Below are 22,064 nucleotides of genomic sequence, written 5' to 3'. Positions count from 1 at the left end.
GAAGTGATACTACAGGTGTAGTCACCTCAGAATAGCTTTACTGTGATTGCAGTGCAAGTGTGCATTAAAAAAAAGATATCTTTCCATTTGACATTCATGCCCGTGAGTTCAGAATCTTTGCAATGCCAGAACTTACATCATTGTAACAGTAATGTGATTACTGAATTTAGTGAATTACTGAATTTAATATAATAGCACGCTGCATGCCAAATACGCTTGGGCAAGTTACTAGACCCAAGTTACTCTCAGATGTATGCAGAGTGTAAACAGCACTTGAGCATAGAAAAAAAAGTGCCTGTATGAATGAATGGGTGAATGTGGTATGTTGTTTAAAGTGCTGTGAGTGCTTCAAACAACATACCTCAAGTAGAGGAGAAAAGTGCCGCATGAGAACCAGTCCAGGAACTATTCAACATTTACATTAGTGCGTTGCTTAAAAATGTTATGTGATTAACCGTAACTTACTTTGGGGAACACATTACATTCAGCAATATCAATGACATATAAACCACTCATAAAACACTTACTTACAAACAGTGAAGAGAAGCAGGTCTACAGTAGCCTAGTAAGAACAAAGTAAGGCAAGAAAAGGAAAGAAAGTAATTCAGAGAGAACAACCAATCGATCATTCTGATAGACTTTGGTTTTTATAAAAGAATTAAAATGTCTGTTTTTACTGATTAAATCGATCTGACTTGATTAGTGATTATAGAAGAAGAGGAGGTCTAAAAAGACACAGAATGTGGTTAAGACTGGCGAGGTACTGTGCAGTTATGATAAGCACGATAACACCAAGGTTCCAAATGAAGGGCACACATACACCGAATAAAGGATGTGGTTATAAGTCAAAATAAGAACGATGATAATCATACTTGACAACACAGCAAACTGCTGTATAAAAGGGTCTCCTTGACACCCCCGGAGGCTGTTTCAGTGGCAACATGGAAAGTCTGCATGCATTTCTGCTGGTCTATGTTCTGACATGTCTGGGACAACTAGGTAAGAATGACATTAATATTATTCTCTGCCCATTATCACTATCCCTGCTATTGACAAAATATGTGAAAGAGAAACTATGTATATACACAGAGAAAGTGTGTCATTTGAGAGTCATAAGAGCGTGTTAATGTGACATTTACAGTGTTTTGGCTTACTTTATTTTCCATTTTTTTGCAGGATATGGAACTGACATCATACATGGTAAAAAAGCGCCAGATAAATCAATGTTGTATATGGCTTCTGTACAGAGCAGCAAGGGTCATGTATGTGGAGGATTTCTTGTCACTGAGGACTTTGTTGTAACCGCTGCACACTGTGACACTGTGTAAGTAATATGTTTTCTTGTGAGGCAGTCTCTGATGCGCGCCATTAAAATAGTTTTCTTAAACATATTCACCACATCTCAATGATTACTTGTTCAGGAACATCACACATGTTGTTATTGGCAACCACAATCTCCAGCAGGGCAGTGATATAAAAATAATCGTCGAAAGGAAATTCAAACCCAGCAATTTTAATGATGTTTGGCTGGGTGAGGACATCATGCTCCTTAAAGTAAGTATATATTTACACAAACAACCATTACAGGTGATGTAATTTATGGTTTATTTATTTAGATTACATAAATACTACAAATGTACTAGACATCGACATTTCTAATTCAATGCTGTTGTGTGTCTACAGCTGTCTAGGAAAGCTCAACTAGGCTGCAAAGTACAAATAATTCAACTTCCATGTGCTGAAATAACCTTGGAAGAAAATCAAATTTGTCAAGTGGCTGGATGGGGAAAAACTAAAAATGGTGGCTCAGTTGTCGATGACCTGAGAGTGGTGAACGTGTCCGTCATTAACCCAGAAGTCTGTAGGGAACAATGGCCCGGTCTTCCTGTTAATGTTATCTGTGCAGGTGGATACGGCACAGACAAAGGATTCTGTCAGGTATGGCTTCTGTCCTTTCATTGTCTATGTCTACTTGTTTCCTGTTGACAAATAGCTGAACAACCTAAATTAAATATGAAATGAAAACTGAAAATCCTCCTTCCTCACAGGGTGATTCTGGTGGTCCTCTGGTGTGCAACGGTTTAGCTGTTGGTATTGTTTCTTTCAACAAATATCACAACTGTAACTACCCAGATGTGCCCAATGTCTATACGGACATCTCAAAATATCTTCAATGGATCAACAAAGTTCTGGCAACTACAAAACCTTCCTAAAAATGTATTTTTGCATTACTACAGTAGAAGCAAAAATAAACATTTTGCTCTCTGTCATGATCTCTGGGTTTTTAGCTTTGTTTTTTATTTCTATTTACTCGTGTTCTAGAGTCGTTAGCCCTTGAATTGTTGTATTTTAGATCTGTTTTGTTTCATATTTATTGTACCGCCAGTGTTTCCTCAGTCTTAACCACCCTGCTTTACTCTAATTTAGTAGAAATTTTAGGGATCTATACTTTATTTATTTATTTCTCTGGCAACATTTTACTCTTTATTGTGCATTTTTACACACATTTCTGTACTTTCTTCTTTCTATTCCATACAGGCTTGTTACTTTATGTTTAAGATATTTGAGGGGAGTTTTTATTTCACATCGCTATCCTCCTTTCAACATCAAACTGATCTGAGATTATCCAATAACACATAAAGGACAATCCTACTGGTGCTTATCGCATACAAAGATGAAAGGTGCAAAAGCATCATTTATGTGTCATTCATAGCACTATACTCAGGGGTTAAAGAAGGCATTGACAGTGAAACTGGTGCTTCAGCCGTTTCTAGGTCATAGCAGGGTTAAGTCTGGCTGGTTCATGATTAGTATTTAATATTCTAACCAATTTCCTGTTTCCTGAGGGCTTGGAAGATGTTTGGGTCTTCCTCTGGACCTTGCCAAAGTGGTGACATACCAGAGTAAATTGTACTAATTTGTTTAAACTGATAATCTGCTTGTTTAGAAATGGCTCAATTAGTTTCTTGGACATTGTTATGAGGACCTAGCAAGAATAGCTCTGCACCTTGTCAAATTAAGACATTGTAGAGCCTTCACCACCACTTATTAAAAGATTTAAGTGAGGGTATGTATATATTTAAGCCTCTATATAACAATTTCACTCTAAGTGGATTAGAGAAACTCCACAATGCATTCAAAATTGTACACCAAAATCTGGTTTCCAAAATTCATAAAAGTTGTACAATCATTTCACCTTAAAAAGAAAAAAAAAGAAAGAAAGTTCAAAGAAATTATTAAAAGCCCAAAATTACTATGGCATTCATACCCATGATGATTATATGCAAACTAATGATCACAACTTCATTTCCAGCTCAGCTGTCACATGAACAATCTGCAAAGATTTCGTTTACCCCACTTGCAGACTTTCAACACTTCACATGGGTGGCTTGATCTGGAAAGATGGAACCGCGGTGTGATATATGCAGACATTTCAGTTTCAGAACTGTTACAAACCTAAATTCATACTGTGTGAACTGACAACTTATTTCAAATTGTTTCTGAATCTTTACTTGAAGGGAACTTGTAACTATTAATAAAGATGTAACAATTCATTTTATTCGTAATTGATTTTTGGAGACAGCTGAAGCTAAGTATGTGTGTGTCTCCTCAGCTTTATCAGATAACAGCTAATAACAGGCCTTCTATAGTATTGGTGTGTAAAAAGAGTGAGATAATCTAAGGAACTTGGAAAGACATCCAGTACTTCTTTTTCCATTTCTTGAAGATGTTTCAGCTTTCATCCAAGAGCCTTCTTCAGTTCCTTCTTAAATTCAGAAGAAGACTCTTGGATAAAAGGTGAATCAGAAATCTAAAGAAGTTCAGTCACTTTCTTTCCAAGTTCCTCAAACTACCATGACCTGGGTGACTGAGATCCTTCCCAGTTTGATAGTACTCTCTCTTCAGCTTTAAAATTAAATTAACTACCCAAGCGTTCTATAATATTGCATTATTAAGATAAGATTATTCAGTCCCAGATTTGGAAAATATATGGTTAAAAATTAATTTAAACACATTTATATGGCACATTTATATTTATATTTTTATATTTTAAAAAATAGCTTAAGTAAATACAATGGTGTGTAGTTCAATAAAATAGAATGCTGGCAAAAATGAATGGAAGATATATCCACAGTACATTCATAGAAATGTTTGCAGTGGATGAAACCACGGTGATGATGAATATCAAGCTGTTTTAGAATTATAACATTTGCAGCATTTTTAGAACATATTTTGATTGCTGATGTTTTATAATCGTAAGTAATCATTGTAAATCACTGTTTGCCTGCTGAAGGCAGTTGTTTGTAATCAGATTTGTAAAAATCAACTAAACTATTCACCAGTAGAGGACAGTGTCTTACCAGAACATTTTACTACAGCTGTGCGTACAGTAAAAAAACAAACAAGAAAATTCAGCATTTTGGTCGGACATCATGGTGGCGTAGTGTTTAGCATTACTGTCTTACTAAAAGAAGCTTCTTTTTTTTTCTTTTTTTTTTGCGCCTGTCCCATTTGGCTCTTTTGCCATCAGAATTGTTGTCTAAAGGCAAAGAAAGATGCCCAACGGATTTACTTTACCAAACTGACCATCCCAGCCTTGCCGTAATGGTCCATTTGATTCACCTTTTATTGTTTATTTTATTTTCACTTACTGAATACGGGACAGACTTGACTGGGGGAAAGAAGGGGAGAAAGAAAGAGGGAAAGAGAAACAGCTGAGAAGAGGGACGGGGGAGAAGGGCAAAAAACAAAAACCAACAGAACGGGCAGAGAAAAAAAAATGCATATATCAATCACCTGGATCACCTGCTGAGAAAGAAAAAAGAAAACAAGCAGAAGAGAACAAGAGTAATAGAATAAACAACATCACAATGATATATGGGAATATGACAGTAAATACTAAATATTAAACATTATTGTGCAGCACATAAGATCAACAGAACACAGTGTGCTTTGAGGTAGGAGCCAAAAAGGGTGTAGTTTGTGGGTGTGATCACCCGTGTGTACACCTGTGAGCATGGACGCGCTTGTTTTTTTTTTTGTTTTTTTTTTAAAGGTTCCTTCATGTAATAATCTGCTAGAGGGCGTGGGGGGGCCACAGCCCCGTCCTCCGGGGCATGAAGCAGGTATGGAGGAGATCAAAACTCCAGACATCCAGAGGCCCCCAGAACACAAGAGACCAAGGAAGACCAACAGAGGGGCAGCCGCGCCACTGTCCCAGAAAGAGCTGAGGAGAGTCCCAGATGAGGGCTCACTCAGCAGCCGCGGAGCAGAAGCCAGGGGGAGTTGCAGTGACGCGCCCGTGAGCTCCGCCGGCAGCCAGCCGTGCCTGAGTGACCGAGCCCCAGGCCGAGAGGCCGTGGGCACCCCACCTCCGAAGTGGCCCGAGCGAGCCCCAGGCTCCAGGCCCCGATAAGCGGCCGCCAAGGAGTGAGCCGGTGTGTACCTGGACGCCCATCCCCAGACACAAAGAACCACCAACGCACCGATGTCTGAGGGAGTCCGCCACTGGCAGGGGAAGTGGTGGTAGGGGGAGATAGGCCTCCAAACTTTGGAGGGCCTGAGATGTCCCCAGAGAGGTGGCGCCTGACACCCAACCTGACATATAGACACAGACATACAGGCACACACATATACAAACATCCATTCCCACCCTCATGCTCTCATATGCACTTACTCCACACTCAACCAACGTGGAGACAGACATAAAGAGACGCTGTACACACAATCACACTCCCCAAGCGTACTCTACAAACCGGGTCTAGGTACCCTTGCCCCTGGAGGGGGAACTGCACCCAGACCCAGGTGGTGTTACCCTTTTCCCTGCGGTGGGGGGAGGCAGACCGCCCCGACTCCACAGCAGCAGGAAGGCCCCACACTCCAGACCGCAGTCGGACGGCCAACTCCTCCTCCTAGCCCCCCCGCTCCAGCAGGTCGCAGAGAATGGGGGTGAGAGAAGAAGCTTTATTTTTTAAGGTTCCTGGTTGGCTGGGGTCTTTCTTTGCAGTTTTGCATGTTCTCCCACAGTTCAGAGACACGGTTATTAGGTTAAGTAACAAACTGTAGCTGTACAGTAAGCAAACAGTCTCTCTGCCAGCCTTGCAAGAGACTGATGACCTGTTCAGGGTATCTTGTCTATCAACCTCTAACAGACATGACAGGCTACAGCCATGTAACTCTTGATAAAGTTTGATAAACTTTTAAGAAAAAACTTATCTTTTCAACATTTTACCAATTTTACTTGCAATTTCAAAGATATTGCATCCAGTACAAAGTTGCAGACGTAACATTATAGAGTCTCAAGTCAAACAATAGTTTTACAATTTCTATTACTTGAAGTTTATATTAATTTTCTACTTATCTTTTTTTTGCATAAAAAGACAAATAAATAATACTGAAATTAAAATTGGGAAACAACTCCTTTGTATTGCTAACACAATATCAGCTCTTGAAAAGCAGCTCCAACAATGGTATTACTAGCCAAGAACCCAGAGTGATGTTAAATCCCAATATACCCTCATGTGACCCGACTAAATAAACAGAAATGGATGAAATTATCCCACAGAGGTGATATACCAAAAGTATCTGATCTTGTCTAAAACCCGAGTCTTCTTTAAGCATCATTTCTTAAGCTGTTAAACACAGTTTAGACTTTTGTCAATCGTTAAATAAACACATAGAAGATAATGTTTGAATGTTACCTGTTATTTACAGTTTTTTACAGACGCTAGGACACATGTCTCAATACTTAGGTCACGTTTGCAAAACTCCTCACACAGTGAGCACAACAGAAGTCTATGTGGGCCAAACTGAGGACCAGTTATCATTGTTTTGGCACAAAATGCATTCAATGACTACATCTCTCAAATTTCATGAATTATTTTCTCACTCAGACACAACAACTGCCAAAAATCTTTGTACGTACAGGACATTTTGCATGTGCTTACATACTGTTTTCAAAATTGTTAAACTTATGGCCAAAACAATAACACAATGCAAAACTTAAAAAGACAGCAAAATGCAACAGCAATATTTTATTGAAACATATTTTACAGTTTTTTACAGCCGCTAGGACACATGTCCCAATACTTAGGTCACTTTTGCAAAACTCTTCACACAATCCTCCTAACTGACCGTCAGCTTGGCAAAGCAGTTCATTTCACATTCAAAATGCACTACAACTACCAAAACACTTCATTCAGGTCTCAAATAACCTCATTCTTCCAGAACACTAGCAAAGGTTGACAGCCGACAAACACACTTTGTCACCCACAAAACAATGACCTAAAAAACACTAACAACATGTAGCATTACAGTGTTTTCTTGTGTAAAACAAGGACACATCTCTGTTTATAATTTCAATATATGTTACTGGAATGAATCAGACATCATGCAGAATTCGTTAATATTTGTTTATGTATTTTTTTATTTTTTTGCACTAAGTAATCGCAAAATACAAGAATTTGTATACACACCATCCACTGATACACATACAATAGTAATGCTAATCTACTCGGTCTTCTCCATTTGGCCACAGGTTCTCATCCACATCACATCTCATGTCATCTAGGGCAATACACCTAGGAAAGAATCTCCTGGCTGCCAGAATTGAAGGAGTTGAACAATTGAAGGAGTAACACCTGTGTAGATGTTCATCTACAATGAGAATAAGCTGTGGCTGGTTAAACTGCATTTTTAGATTTAAAATATGTTTCAATAAAATATTGCTGTTGCATTTTGCTGTCTTTTCAAGTTTTGCATTGTGTTATTGTTTTGGCCATAAGTTTAACAGTTTTGAAAACAGTATGTAAGCACATGCAAAATGTCCTGTACGTACAAAGATTTTTGGCAGTTGTTGTGTCTGAGTGAGAAGATAATTCATGAAATTTGAGAGATGTAGTCATTGAATGCATTTTGTGCCAAAACAATGATAACTGATCCTCAGTTTAGCCCACATAGACTTCTGTTGTGCTCACTGTGTGAGGAGTTTTGCAAACGTGACCTAAGTATTGAGAAATGTGTCCTAGCGTCTGTAAAAAACTGTAAATCTAAAAATGCAGTTTAACCAGCCACAGCTGATTCTCATTGTAGATGAACATCTACACAGGTGTTACTCCTTCAATTGTTCAACTCCTTCAATTCTGGCAGCCAGGAGATTCTTTCCTAGGTGTATTGCCCTAGATGACATGAGATGTGATGTGGATGAGAACCTGTGGCCAAATGGAGAAGACCGAGTAGATTAGCATTACTATTGTATGTGTATCAGTGGATGGTGTGTATACAAATTCTTGTATTTTGGGATTTCTTAGTGCAAAAAAATAAAAATACAGAAACAAATATTAACGAATTCTGCATGATGTCTGATTCATTCCAGTAACATATATTGAAATTATAAACAGAGATGTGTCCTTGTTTTACACAAGAAAACACTGTAATGCTACATGTTGTTAGTGTTTTTTAGGTCATTGTTTTGTGGGTGACAAAGTGTGTTTGTCGGCTGTCAACCTTTGCTAGTGTTCTGGAAGAATGAGTTTATTTGAGACCTGAATGAAGTGTTTTGGTAGTTGTAGTGCATTTTGAATGTGAAATGAACTGCTTTGCCAAGCTGACGGTCAGTTAGGAGGATTGTGTGAAGAGTTTTGCAAAAGTGACCTAAGTATTGGGACATGTGTCCTAGCGGCTGTAAAAAACTGTAATGGAAAAATGTAATGGCAGTAGTTATGAGTAACCTACTATTTGTTCATTTTTGTTCAGCCAATGTAAATGCACTAATTCTATACTTTGAGAATACTGATTGCTCTAACAGAATCTGGTAACTGTGAGATGTGTTTCTGTGGTTTAGTCATAGTGTATCAGAAGTGACAAAACTGTTTCAGTGAGCTCATAAGTATCCGTGATCTAAGAATGATAGAATTTCTTTTCTATTATACATTAGAAAAGTCATCTTCAATTGATGCTTTACTGTAGTGTTCGTCAAGGTGAAGGATGGGTTGTAAAAGAAATGTTAAAAAGACAAGAGATGTTTTTTTAAAAACGTTTTTTGGTTGTACTGCTACTCTATTTCTGAGTTTTTAACTTTCAGTTTCTTATGTATATATATATATATATATATATATATATATATATATATATATATATATATATGTTAGTTTCAGTGACTGTGACAAATTTATAACATTTGTGGTATGTCAGGAGGTCTCGGTATGTAGAAGAAAAAGCCATATAACAGAAACTCTTTTTGCCATTAGGCTGACTGTTAATATGAAACCAATGACGTGCAGTAATGAGTGGAAATAGCTTTTCAGTTAGCAGCTGTTAGAAGTGACCTTAATAGTAAATAAAATAATGATAACTGGCATACTCTGCTGGTGCCATTGCTTCTAAGTTTGTGGAACTGGATGACGTTTGCTTTTAGTTTATGAATTACTCAATGTAGCTACACTAACCACTGACTTTTTAAAGCAGGAAATGTGTCACTTTAGATTGCATTGGGTTTTTTTTTTTTTACTTTGACTGGAAGACCACTGATTCTGATACCCACGCTGAAGATGAAAACTGGTTTCTGTGGTTCATTAAGGAATTTGAAGAAATGCTGTTGCACTACCAAAACTCTAAATAACAGAAAGATGACAAATGATATAGAGCAAGGTTTTACTTGCTTAACTTGTTTAACTTCACAAACAGTGAGGATGAACATATTCATAAGAGCTTGAAAGATGAGTCCACTTCTTAATCATTTTATATTGATTAGGAAGTAGATGGTGCTCAACTAAGTGATAGAAAATCTCCATCATGTTGCTGCACATATCAAAGAGTTCATCTCCCTCAGAAAATAGAGCTTGCTCATCTTCTCTATTGCAGTCTGCATTTTTCTTGGATCAACCTCTTGTCCCGGTAAGGATGCGGGTCATGTTGTTGTCCTCTTCTGTCGAAATTGAAACACCATCTATGTTCTTATACACATTTAAAATGAGATTCTTTTTAGACCATTCCACAAGACTACTTGAATCATGTCATTACGCAGTGAATAATTTTACTTGAATGGCATTACCTTGGCCAGCTGTGAGAAATATTGGAGTAATATATCAACACACCACACACAACAAGCGTACTTTTTGTCAATTTTTGACTAATAAACCATTAATTTGGCCTTGAAGACCTTGGGGGACCTAAGTCAAATTTTAATGTGTCGCTAAGATGACCCCACTCTACACCAGTATTGGCGGCAGCATACTGCAATATTCTGGCAAAAATAGAACGAATCCTTTTTTCATGAGAACGTGTCAATATTTGTGTATGCACATGTTCTTCTACTAACTTTTGCAACAGTTCCATAATCATGACTATAGGCACAGTTTAAATTATAATCTTATCTCCGGTTCTTGCAGTTCATAGTTTGATGCAAAATATCACTGTGTCAAGTGTTCCTACGGCAAAGAAGCCTTGCATCTGCCTTCTTTACTTGTTAGATTAAATAAACTACAACTCTCGCAATGTGTGTGAACCATTTTCATAAAAATCTGAGACATTATAGTCCAAATAAACTGAAATTAAAAACAAATAAATATAACTATTTCTGAATTCAGTTAACCAATTATATTAGTATTCAACTCTAAGGTGAATTGGACCTGACAGTCCTTGAGGAAGATGGGAATAATTGAGTCCTAACTGTCAAGTATTACTGGAATTAAGCCAGAAGCCAAATGATACAAACTGTGTTTACAAACCAGGCCTTAAGTCTAACAAATACAGAATATGGACATGATAGGTCAGTGAGCTACAGCCATAACTATAAAAGAAATACTGATACTGATCTGGTAATAATGTTGCTTCTGTCTAAAATAGAAATAGATATTTGCTACAGCAGTAGCTTATTAATTACTTGGTCTATTTATTATATTGACATTATCCAAATAATGTCAACATTACAAGTTGAGTGTTAATTACAAGCAATTAGTCGCATCTTACAACACAAGGCTAACAGACTGTGGGGTGGCTGTGGCTCACTAGGTAGAGCAGGTCACCTGCTAATTGGAAGGTTAGTGGTTCAACCCCTGTATGATCCAGTCTACTTACCAAATATCCTGGGCAAGATACTAACTTGATACAGCCACTCGTGAGTGAATGTTAGATAGAAAGCACGAAAAGCATGGGGGAAAAAAATGTCCTTGCATAGAACAAAAGCTATTTGATTTGTTTCTACAGAAGAGCAGAAGGTCCGTATAATAATACTGAAAGCACCAAATCAAGTGTCAAATCCCAAACTCATACTAAAAGTGAATGCAAAACGGTGTCATAAGTAAGAAAATAAAGAATAAATAATGTCAGAATTATAAACCTTCTCATAACACTCATAATACAATCTGTTTCAGACTGCTGAGGTAAAGTAATTAGGACGAACTAGATCATGCAAGGATAATACAAATGCAGAACTTGCACGCTTACTTGAGCAAAGGATGTGGTTAGAAGTCAAAACACAAAAGATTGTGCTGATACATGCCAACAGTGGAAACTAGCCGTATAAAAGGGTCATCTTGACACACCTACAATTACAAATTAACTGCCATGATGCAAGGTCTGCAAAACATTCTGCTCATCTATGTTCTGAGATGTCTCGGACAAATTGGTAAGAATCACAATCCTTGGTTGTTTTTCAGTGATCATTTAATGGAGCATCAGCCTAATTTTGACGTTTTTTTTTTTTGTTGTAGTACATGGTAGTGACATCATAAATGGGAAAAAGGCCCCAGAGAACTCAATGCAGTATGTGGTCTCAGTGCAGAACATTGATGGCCATATATGTGGAGGTTTTCTTGTCACTGAAGACTTTGTGGTAACTGCTGCACACTGTGACGTTGAGTAAGTAATCAGTCTTCTCGTGATGACCTCTTTGACTCGTGTAACTACATCAATTTAATTGATGGCTCTTAATGATTGTCTTCCTTCAGAAACCCCACACATGTTGTCCTTGGCAGCCACAATATCAAGAAGGGTTATCAAATAAATATTGAAAAAAAATTTAAGCCCCCCTCTTACTCTAACATTTGGTGGGGTAATGACATCATGCTCCTTAAAGTAAGTATGTATTCATACAATCAACACTTTCAAATGCCATAATTGTTGATTTAATGATTTCAATTCTAATAACACTGCTAATATGTTATGGAATTAAGAATTTGGGATTTTTTTCTTTCTAATGTGTTTCTCCAGCTGTCTAGGAAAGCTCGGCTCGGATGCAAAGTACAAATAATTCAACTTCCGTGTGCTGAAATGAACGTAAAAGCAGATCAAGTGTGCCAGGTGGCTGGTTGGGGAAGAAATAGAACTGGGGGTGAAAATATTGATGACCTGAGAGTGGTGAGCGTGTCCGTCATCAACCGATATGTATGTAGGGAACAATGGCCCGGTCTTTCTGCCAGTGTTATCTGTGCAGGTGGATACGGCACAGACAAAGGATTCTGTCAGGTATGGCTTCTGTTCTTTCATTGAATGTGTATGCTTGTTTCTTGTTGACAATTACCCAAACAACCTAAATTAAATATGAAATGGATATTTTCCCTATTTCTTCCTGACAGGGTGATTCTGGTGGTCCTCTGGTGTGCAACGGGTTAGTTGTTGGTCTTGCTTCTTTCAACAAAAATTACAACTGTGCTTATCCAGATGTACCCAATATCTACACAGACATCTCCAAACACCTTAAGTGGATCAATTGGATTCTGCTAACTGCAACATCTTCCTAAAAATGTGTTTTTGTGTTGCTACTGTAGAAGCAAAAGATAAATGAATAAAAATATAATGGCTGTCTGTCATTACCAGTGTGACAAAATATCAATAAAAATCTATCCCAAATTTTCTGTCTAATTTCCTTTTGTAATAGTCTTAGTTTACAAAACAATAAGAAACAAGAATACTGTAGAGGTCATTTTTGTCTCAGATGAAGTCCAACTAACGTCTTTTTTATATCTTCTTTGAGATCTAAAAAAATACAAAATGCTAACTGAATACTCTGAGAAAGCTTACTTCAAACATTTTTTTTTCTCCTGTACTGATACTCGCTGATGCACACAGGGGCAAACAAAAGCTACGTGAGCTACGTGTTTTGACTGCCATGATTAATCGTTAATACAATTATCATAGTTTTTAAGATATTTATGTAAACTTTAACAAAATTTGGTTAAAAATGACAAATTTGGATCTAATGAGAAAGATGTAAGAAACAAAAGATGGAAGAGTGACTAGTCCAACACTTAACAAAGCAGTGTTGGATAGGTCTTCTACCCTAATTATTTGATTGAAGAAAAGTTTAACCCACCTATTTTATCACCCACAGGCTTGACTTTGCCTCAGAGGACTTGCTGCAGTTTGGGGTCCACAAATTTAATTCAGTTCACAAATTTTCTTTCACTTTGACTCTGTCTTTGGCTCAGTTTTACAAGGGACTTTTTTTATTTGGCTAAATCTGGCAAATACTTTTTTTGATTACAAGCGCAAATATGCTAACACTATCTTGTAAAATACTGCCACCTACTGGTGAAAGACAAGTCACAAGTTTGTCACATGGCTACCACAGACAGCCATGCATTCACAAAGTCAGACGTATGGCCAATTGAGAATTACCAAGTAACCTAACAAGCATGCGTCTAGACTGTGGGGGGTAACAGGAGAGAACCTGTGTATAGGGGAGAACATGCAAACTTTATACACTAACTTTATACAGAAAAGCCTCAGCCTGTGGATTCAAACTAAGTAAAAAATCTCACCTGCCTGGCTTATCACACTTGTTCTGTTTAATTCAGTTTTGTTTATATAGCACCACCTCACAAAAACAGTTGCTGCAAACAGTTGCGCTTTGTATTGTAGGGAAAGACCATATAATAATAGAAAGAAAACCTCAACTATCAGATGTACCCTTATGAGCAAGCGCTTGCAGACAGTGCGAAAGAAAAACTCCCTTTTAAGAGGAAGAAAAGTTCAACAGAACTAGTCTAATGAAGTCTGCCTTGTTGGGGTTGGGGAGAAAGAGAAGATAGTGTGTAATCACACTGAGAATGTTAAGAGGTGAGCGGAAAAAAAATATTCAGTGCATTAGATGACTTAGACTATTAGCATAACTGAAGTATGGTTCAAGATCACCTGATCCAGCCCTAACTGTAAGCTTTATTCAGTAATGCAGTAGGAGACACAAAAGTGGCAACACTTTTGACACACAATTCTGCATTAGTAAAGTATTACTAAGTGCTTAATTTATCATTATTTAAAGCATTACTACTCCTTAGTATGTAATTTACAAATACAGATGGTTGGATCTGCGCTTTCACAGGCCCCAGTTCAGAAACGTATTCCCGTTAACAAAGCAAGACAAACAGCTCAACCAGTTTTTCACATGCTAGCAAGGGAAGGATCTCAGAGCAGCCCTTCTGCCCTCGGTGTTAGACCACTTTGAAGAACCATCTCCTGCAGCCTTTTATTTCTGTGACACACAGTTTACACAAACACCCACTGTAAAACCCCCCTATGGTTATAAAAGACAAGGCACTAGGTGTGTGTGTGTGTGTGTGTGTGTGTGTGTGTGTGTGTGTGTGTGTGTGTGTGTGTGTGTGTGTGTGTTTGGGGATGCGTTTGTGTGACCTCCTGCTCACCAAAAGGGTCAAAAGGGCAGGAAGCTTACTAAACAAGAAAACAGAGCCCTCACATAGGATGTGTCTCTATAATAAACACTACAGCCTCCCCCTCCATTCAACAGGCTGGGGAGGGGGACAGAAAAAAAGGAATGTCTTGGATCATACAGTTTGAACCAAGACTTACAAATTTAAGTACAACAATGGCAACATTTAACCATTTCACTCCAACACAGATATAAATATTTCGTTTGGTTTATAAGCTTAAATACAGCATGTTTTTGGTATGTGTTTTTTGATGACCTTAGCCATATTTTATTTTAAACGAAGAAGCCTTAGTATAATTATGTTAAAGTACCCTATAGCTCTAACGACTTCATGTATCTTTCTCTCGTAAGCCCCTTTTTTCAAACTTCGACTGTGGGCCTAGCTACATTTGTTCTTCAAATCTCAGGTGTGCTATGTTTGCATCTAGCAATACATTTGTATGTTGTGTATCTCTTTGTGCTTTGTCTGTATCACTTTTCTGTTGTGAAGATAGCTGAGACTTGTTCAACTCTTGAGGTACTTTCATTTACTTTTATAAATGCTTTATAAGGCAAAAATAGTCCTCACTTTAGATGAGGTCACAAAATACTTAACAACTAGTAACTGTCTCCGATTACTGTTTGTGATGCAATGAACATATTACTTATCTGTTCTCATAAACTGCATACTAAAAAACTGCATACGATGACCTGGATGACTGAGAACCTTCACATGCATACTAATGCTTTATAAATAATGAATTAAAATGGCCTGCATTTGTATAGCGCTTTACTCAGCCCCTAAGGACCCCAAAGCGCTTCACACTACATTCACACACTGGTGATGGCAAGCTACATTGTAGCCACAGCCACCCTGGGGCGCACTGACAGAGGCGAGGCTGCCGGACACTGGCGCCACCGGGCCCTCTGACCACCACCAGTATTAAGTACTTACTGATACCTTACTAATGCTTAAGAGTCATTATGTGTGTGTTACCAAAAAGTGTCATGCTGAAGGACCTTTACTGAGAAAGAGGTATACATTTAATAACTAGTTTTGAACAGTGCTGATAACTGGAAGTGTTTGTTTTGGAAAGTTACCACATTTACCAAAGGAAGTCACTGCAGCTGCGATAAAATGGATAGGGATCAGTCAGTGCAAACCACATAAAAGGGTTTGCTACACAGTTCCATAGTGACAGAACGAATATCTTTCTGCCAAGATGTATGCTTTGCACCAATTTATGCTAATTCATGTTTTGACGTGCCTTGGACAAAATGGTAAGCCACACTATACAAATACTTTTAGCCATCTGCAAGCTGAATATTGACACTTTTAACTCATTTTGATTATCTTCTGATGTCTTTAGCACTTGGAAGTGAAATTATAAATGGGGAAAAAGCTCCCGAGAACTCACTGTTGTATATGGCCTCGGTGCAGAACAACTATGGCCACAGTTGTGGAGGTTTTCTTGTAAGTGAGGACTTTGTGGTCACTGCTGCACACTGTGATGAAGGGTAAGTAATCAATCCTGCAGGTAATTTGTGGGTCATGTGATAAGAAATCATTTCAGAAGTTCCTATTAATATTAATATGCAACACTTTTCACCTGCTGCACAATGTATGTCACAATTTCTCCCTTAAAATTATACACACACGCACACAAACACAGATAACCATTACCGTTTAGAAAGCCTACTGATTATCTCTGACTTGCAACTTATTTAGGAATCCAAGGAGAATAGTTCTTGGCACCCACGATCTCAGCAAGCCTGCTGACACCGTGAAAGATGTAATCATGAAATGCATACACCCATATTATATAGGTGTTGGAAATGGGAATGACATCATGCTACTCAAAGTAAGTCGATTTTTTTTTTCACTTAATATACAGAAGACATATTTGTGATCTCTAGAACATTTGCATATACAATCTCTTAATCTGTTCCCAGCTTTCTAGTGAAGTCCAACCAAGCAAAAGCATCCAAATTATTAAACTTCCCTCTTCTGAAATAAAGCTAAAGGAAAATGAAAGATGCCTTGTGGCTGGGTGGGGTTTGACAAAAACTGGCGGTCCATTAGTTCACCAGTTGAGAGTAGTGGATGTGTCTGTTATCAGCCCAGAGGTCTGTAGGGAGAACTGGCCGGGTCTTCCGGATGGTCTTATTTGTGCTGGTGGTTATGGCACAAACAAAGGGTTCTGTCAGGTATGTTTTTTTTTTATTTGTTTGATTTTTAAGATTAACTGCTAACTCATGTGTACTTGAAACAGTGTATAAAAAATGTTTTCTCTTGAATAACCCTCAAAGGGTGATTCTGGTGGCCCTCTGATCTGTAATGGTACAGCTGTTGGAGTTGTTTCTTTCAACAAATGGGGCAGATGTGACTACCCGGATGCACCCAATATTTATGTGGATATCGCAAAACACCTTGACTGGATCAACGAGATTCTCAAGAAAAAGCATTGTTAAGTCTTACATAAATCTTTGCTTTGACACACTGTTATTGTAGTTGTGCGTTTAAATCGCTTTGTGTTTTATGTAGATGCAGAATAAATAAATGTTTCAAATATTTCTCAGCAGACATGTAATTGTAGCAAACTTGCTGTAGTGACAATATTATTGTGATGTCATTTAGCTCATTTTAACGCAATAAATCACCGGTAAATGATTTAGGGGACAGTAAAAAGGTTCCCCTGGAGTCAGAAACAAAAAAATGCAGTCTTCGCTCAGCATGATGCAGTTATTAGATGAGATGAGATCAGGTTTCAAGGTTGGCTGGGTAGTTTTAAGAGTGCACCCTGGTGCGCACCCTATGACGGCTAGGATAGGCTTGAGCTCTGTAACCCTGGGTTTAACAAGAAAATGTAATTGCTCTGAGCGGTTTTTGATATGGGCGACATGGGTGGTTGCCCAGGGCACCCAACAGGCCAGGACATGCTAATGCTAGCTGTGTTTCCATAGATCCTAACTGATCTCAGAGCGGTGAGAGCAGACCAACGGTACTTTGGCTTGTGAGCTGCTCTCCATTCAGCTTACAAACACCAGTGGTTTAGCCACAATTCGCATGCACAAATCACCAGAAAAAGCAAAAAAAAAACTGCTGGACTCTCAGCTTGTCCAGCTCCAGTCATTGTTAAAAGGAGACAGACACACCTAGACACTGTGAGACTGACCCATGCATTTGTGCTTGAAGCGTCACTTATGTCTACGCGGTCATGACATCGCATCATGTGTTGATTGAAGGAAGTGCAGCTTTCAGCAACAATACCTGATTGCGGCCACAGTGGCAGTAATGTAAAGACTGGATGCATACATAATATATGATATATATATATATAATTGACTGGCAAGGAGCTTTAGTAAAGTGCTGTGTGAAATGAAAGGAGAGTGAAGCCTTAATGTGTTTATTTTTAGACCAGATCTTTTTTTTTACTATTTTGTTCTGATATGTAAAACCTTTGAAAGGAAAGGAGATTTAATTTCTTTTTATCATGAAGATGGATATATGTTTGTTGTCTAATTACAGTAAATCTTAATCTGGGAAAATGTTATTTCTGTGGTTAATCTAGTTGGCTGTAGAGCTCGGAGATAGTGTCATTAGGCTGTATCAAGAGTAAAAAAAAATCAGCAAAAAATCTCAGGTCATTCATCACTTTTTTTGGTTGTTTTTTTCTTTTTGTATAAAATCTAAATTTAAATAAACACACAAAATTAGAGATTATATGTATTTATAAAGGTATAAACCTCCAAAATAATCCACCAACAAGAACAGAATTACACAAGAAGGTGCAATGAGCCTGTCATATATCAAACTGACAAGATAAAGTAAATATTAAACATTGTGTAAATTATTATCCAACAGGGTGTGGGGGGCATGTAAGTGAAGCCAGCTCAGACATTGCTGGTATTAGGACTGTTCGAGTCAAGTTTTGAGGATATACTGACGAGAACTGGGGTACTGGAAAAAGGCTGATAATGTTGAATTAATTCAGTGTTACTGTGCCAACCAACCTGGTAAAAGGAGTTATATGCAATGCATCTGGGAACTATGGTTGAGGAAAAAGCCAACACATTGACCAAGAAACACCACCAGTAGTAGCTCAGTGCATTAACATTAATAGGAGATACCTGCTGTGTGCTTGCCTACCCCTGGGTCACAGCACAATAGGAACAATATTGAGCAATACTGAAATAATGAGCCAACCCTAGTAGAAGAGAGTAGAGGAAATGAACCAGATGAACTTGGCACATGCAATGACAGATGAATATACCGAGCTGAGGATGAAGATTGTGGCCAGGTTAAAGGTAACCACCCAGCCAAGATGATGACGTATAAGAATGTCTGCTGCCCTCTGCTGGCTATAATGAAGAATTAGACAAAGGCAACAGTTGAGCTGTACAAATACAGAAAATTGCATTTGATGGTATATTGATATGGCAAGAGAAAACATAATGTAGTATTTTACAAAACAAAAAAATCTAAGCAACCACATCTTTACTGACTACTGGGAGTAGCACATGCTCTGCAAAGTTTCTTCTTTCCAAAGCTTTGATCGTCTCTTAATTTATTTCTTGTGAATTCTTGTGAATCAACAAATTCATTTAAAAAGCAAAGTACACTTAAACAAAAACAGCTACAGTGAAATACTTCAACATCATCATCATTATTGTCGTCATCGCCATTGCTGTTGTTGTTGGTGTTGATCAAAATATTAACATCATATTTGGTGCTAATAAAGAAGACGGTGGGCGAGATGGACACAGTGACCAGTCCAGTACCTGACAACTGAAAAGTGACCGTGTGTTTATCAGTGCCTTAGTTCAGCAGTCTGTGGTATGGTACAGTAGACACTAAATTGAATTCACTTCAGTTTAAAAAGAAACAAACAGTACTGATGGGTTTTTTTTTTTTAACCAGTGAAATTGGTCTACATCATGTAGACAACAAATAAACAATTAACTAATTAATTAGTAAATAAAAATATAAATTTATTAAGTTAATGTAAAACACTATTCACTTGCAATAAACAGAAGTATGGAAGAAATACAGATTAATGTGACAAACTGTGTTGCAATGCAGGCACTGCAAAAGATCTGGAACCACAAAAGATAGCATGATTGACCAAGATATCACAAGCTGCATATTCACACTATAAAAAGGATGTGGTCATAAAGGTCAAGATAAGAATAAAGGTGACAGTGTTCTAGACATGCAAGCAAATGATGACAAATCTAGGATGTAGTGAAAAGAAGTGACGTTGTTATTTTACATTCTGTCAGTGGTCTGCAAGCATTCACTGAATTTAGCTGCTTCATAAAATAACGCATAAAGACATGCTAGAATTAAAGCCTGTATGCTAGCTTTGGTTTTCAAGTCAATAATATTTACTATTTTTGAAATTTTAATTGCATTTTATTCACACTTACCTACAATTAAAGACCAAATTTATGATGGAAGAGGTCAATCTGAAAAATTGCAAATGGTATCCACCCTTATGCAGTATACCGAGTTACAAAAGTCCTTCTAACGTCTTCATGTCTGGGAAACTTACAAAATTACATTTATCATTTTCTTTTTTTTTTCTTTTTTCTTTTTTTTTCTCTTTTGTCTTTTTCCTTCCAGTGTTTAACCTGACAAATAATAAAGGCTTAGAAACTCTGATTAAAAAAACAAACAAAGCAAAACAAACAAAAATAGTCATTATATCCCCTAACCCAATAAAGATAAAGCCTCTGCTTCTACTGACTCTTAATGCTGTCACAGTGTTATTCAATATCTTAGAGAAGTTAAGGTCAGACTCAGTGTAGCCAACTTTATTAACATTTATCAATTTTCTACTAAATACAGCCAAAATGTCATAACTGTGAGTTTGGGAAAGCACATTGAAGTTCAAATCTTATCTGGTTTGTGGTTTTTGTGGTTCATCTAGTTTGCTGCTGAAGATTATGCAAAAGTTGTCAAAAGTTTCCAAAGCAAAGTATCATGGTTTTACATCAGCCTTCTTGAACTTTAGCTCACTAAATGAATCTAAATCTGTTATTGCAAGTAAGATATTCTCACAAAATGCGTGTGGGTTCGTTTATTACAACAAGCCTGGAGTAAACACCTGAAAAAAATAAGAGTGAGAGCTAAACAGCTTTTAAAATTCACTGGGGTTTGTACATTGCTTATTTAAGTGTCCAATAAAGTGTTATCTATGCAGAATAGTGTAAACCTGCAAAATTTAATTACCAACTGGATTACTAGTTATGAGCTGAAAATAAGTGAGAAGTGTCTGATATGACACCAAGTGTTTACTGGAAAAAAATTGTGTTTTTCTCATTCGGTTGGCAGTAAATAATAAAGAAATAAGATTTATTGAGCTTTTCACTTCACAGCAGTTGACTCTAATAATAAATTAAATACTAGTTCAAACAAATTGCTGTCTAAATATATTTCATTTATGATGCTGTTTTTACCTTTATGGAACCGGATGATATTTGCTGTTAATCTACTAATTGTTTTAAGTAGTGCATCTTTCTGTAACTGAATTAGTTGATATAACATGTAATGGTCCTAAAGATCTTTGAAGATAGATAACGTATTAAGACATAAATTCAAACTGAGTCTACTATTTAACTTTAATGGCCCAACTCGTTACAACTTATATGGTACTCTTGGAATCCTAGAGTATACAATGAATGAACAAACGCATTCAAGTTGAGCCAGCTATTTATCTACAAGCAGTCATCTGGTTTTATTTTGTAAAACCAAGAGGAAGACACATTTGGTAAGTAAATACTACAAAAAGTTTCTTTTAAATACACGTAGCAGTTTTAATCCTCTAGTTTTATCAACGTTATCAGATTGCCAGGCAGCCTGAAAGACTTTTTAATTAAAACATTAACACAGAATCGATTCATTTTCTTTTACTTTCTGAATAATATCAATGCTACTTTTCATGAAATATTTTCCAGCTCTCTTTGTTTTAGTAATATGCAATGTTCAAACCTACAAATGTCTTTCATCAGAGTTTTCATATGATTTCAAAGGGATGTCAATTTCACCATGCTTTCTATTCTATATAATAAGAAAATGGCAATAGTTAATGTACAGTTAAAGTACAGACATGTAAGGCTACAAAATTCTTTAACCTGCTTGTATCTGTGAAATTGTTACAATTCAATTTTAAAACAATCACAACGTCTTATCTTTTGCATAGTCTGTTAAAAATAAATAAGGCAATATTTTTCTTTTCCCTCCAATAATCTCCGAACGATGATGAATATCAGACTTTTTTTTAATCGTACTTCAGGAAAACATCTTGATAAGATTCAAGAATAATTACTTTTTGCCATCTGGTAGCTTGTTTACAGAAATTACAATAAATAATATTAGGAATAAAATGCCTTTAACTTGAACACTAAAGGACTGAAA

At 37.1% G+C, this 22,064-nt stretch overlaps 3 protein-coding genes across 3 annotated transcripts; all 3 read left to right on the top strand.

The window, feature by feature from the left end:
• The first annotated feature begins 258 nt into the window (after nt 1–258).
• LOC113016431 (duodenase-1-like) lies at nt 259–2,273 on the top strand. The gene is made up of 5 exons (XM_026159259.2): nt 259–999; nt 1,177–1,324; nt 1,422–1,554; nt 1,684–1,938; nt 2,049–2,273. Exons 1-5 carry the CDS (start codon nt 942–944, stop codon nt 2,211–2,213), a joined length of 759 nt encoding a protein of 252 aa, XP_026015044.1. The 5' UTR covers nt 259–941; the 3' UTR covers nt 2,214–2,273.
• A 9,257-nt stretch (nt 2,274–11,530) lies between these two features.
• Nucleotides 11,531–12,849, top strand: LOC113016434 (serine protease 1-like). The gene is made up of 5 exons (XM_026159261.2): nt 11,531–11,626; nt 11,712–11,859; nt 11,949–12,075; nt 12,211–12,465; nt 12,576–12,849. Exons 1-5 carry the CDS (start codon nt 11,566–11,568, stop codon nt 12,738–12,740), a joined length of 756 nt encoding a protein of 251 aa, XP_026015046.2. The 5' UTR covers nt 11,531–11,565; the 3' UTR covers nt 12,741–12,849.
• A 2,932-nt stretch (nt 12,850–15,781) lies between these two features.
• Nucleotides 15,782–18,193, top strand: LOC113016433 (mast cell protease 2-like). The gene is made up of 5 exons (XM_026159260.2): nt 15,782–15,925; nt 16,015–16,162; nt 16,374–16,506; nt 16,598–16,852; nt 16,955–18,193. The coding sequence occupies exons 1-5, from the start codon at nt 15,868–15,870 to the stop codon at nt 17,114–17,116; spliced, it is 756 nt and encodes a 251-aa protein (XP_026015045.1). The 5' UTR covers nt 15,782–15,867; the 3' UTR covers nt 17,117–18,193.
• Nucleotides 18,194–22,064: the final 3,871 nt, after the last annotated feature.

This window comes from Astatotilapia calliptera, chromosome 23, assembly GCF_964374335.1.
Source record: "Astatotilapia calliptera chromosome 23, fAstCal68.1, whole genome shotgun sequence".
In the NCBI taxonomy this organism is placed as follows: Eukaryota; Metazoa; Chordata; class Actinopteri; order Cichliformes; family Cichlidae; genus Astatotilapia; species Astatotilapia calliptera.
This window is presented reverse-complemented; position numbering and strand designations above follow the sequence as displayed.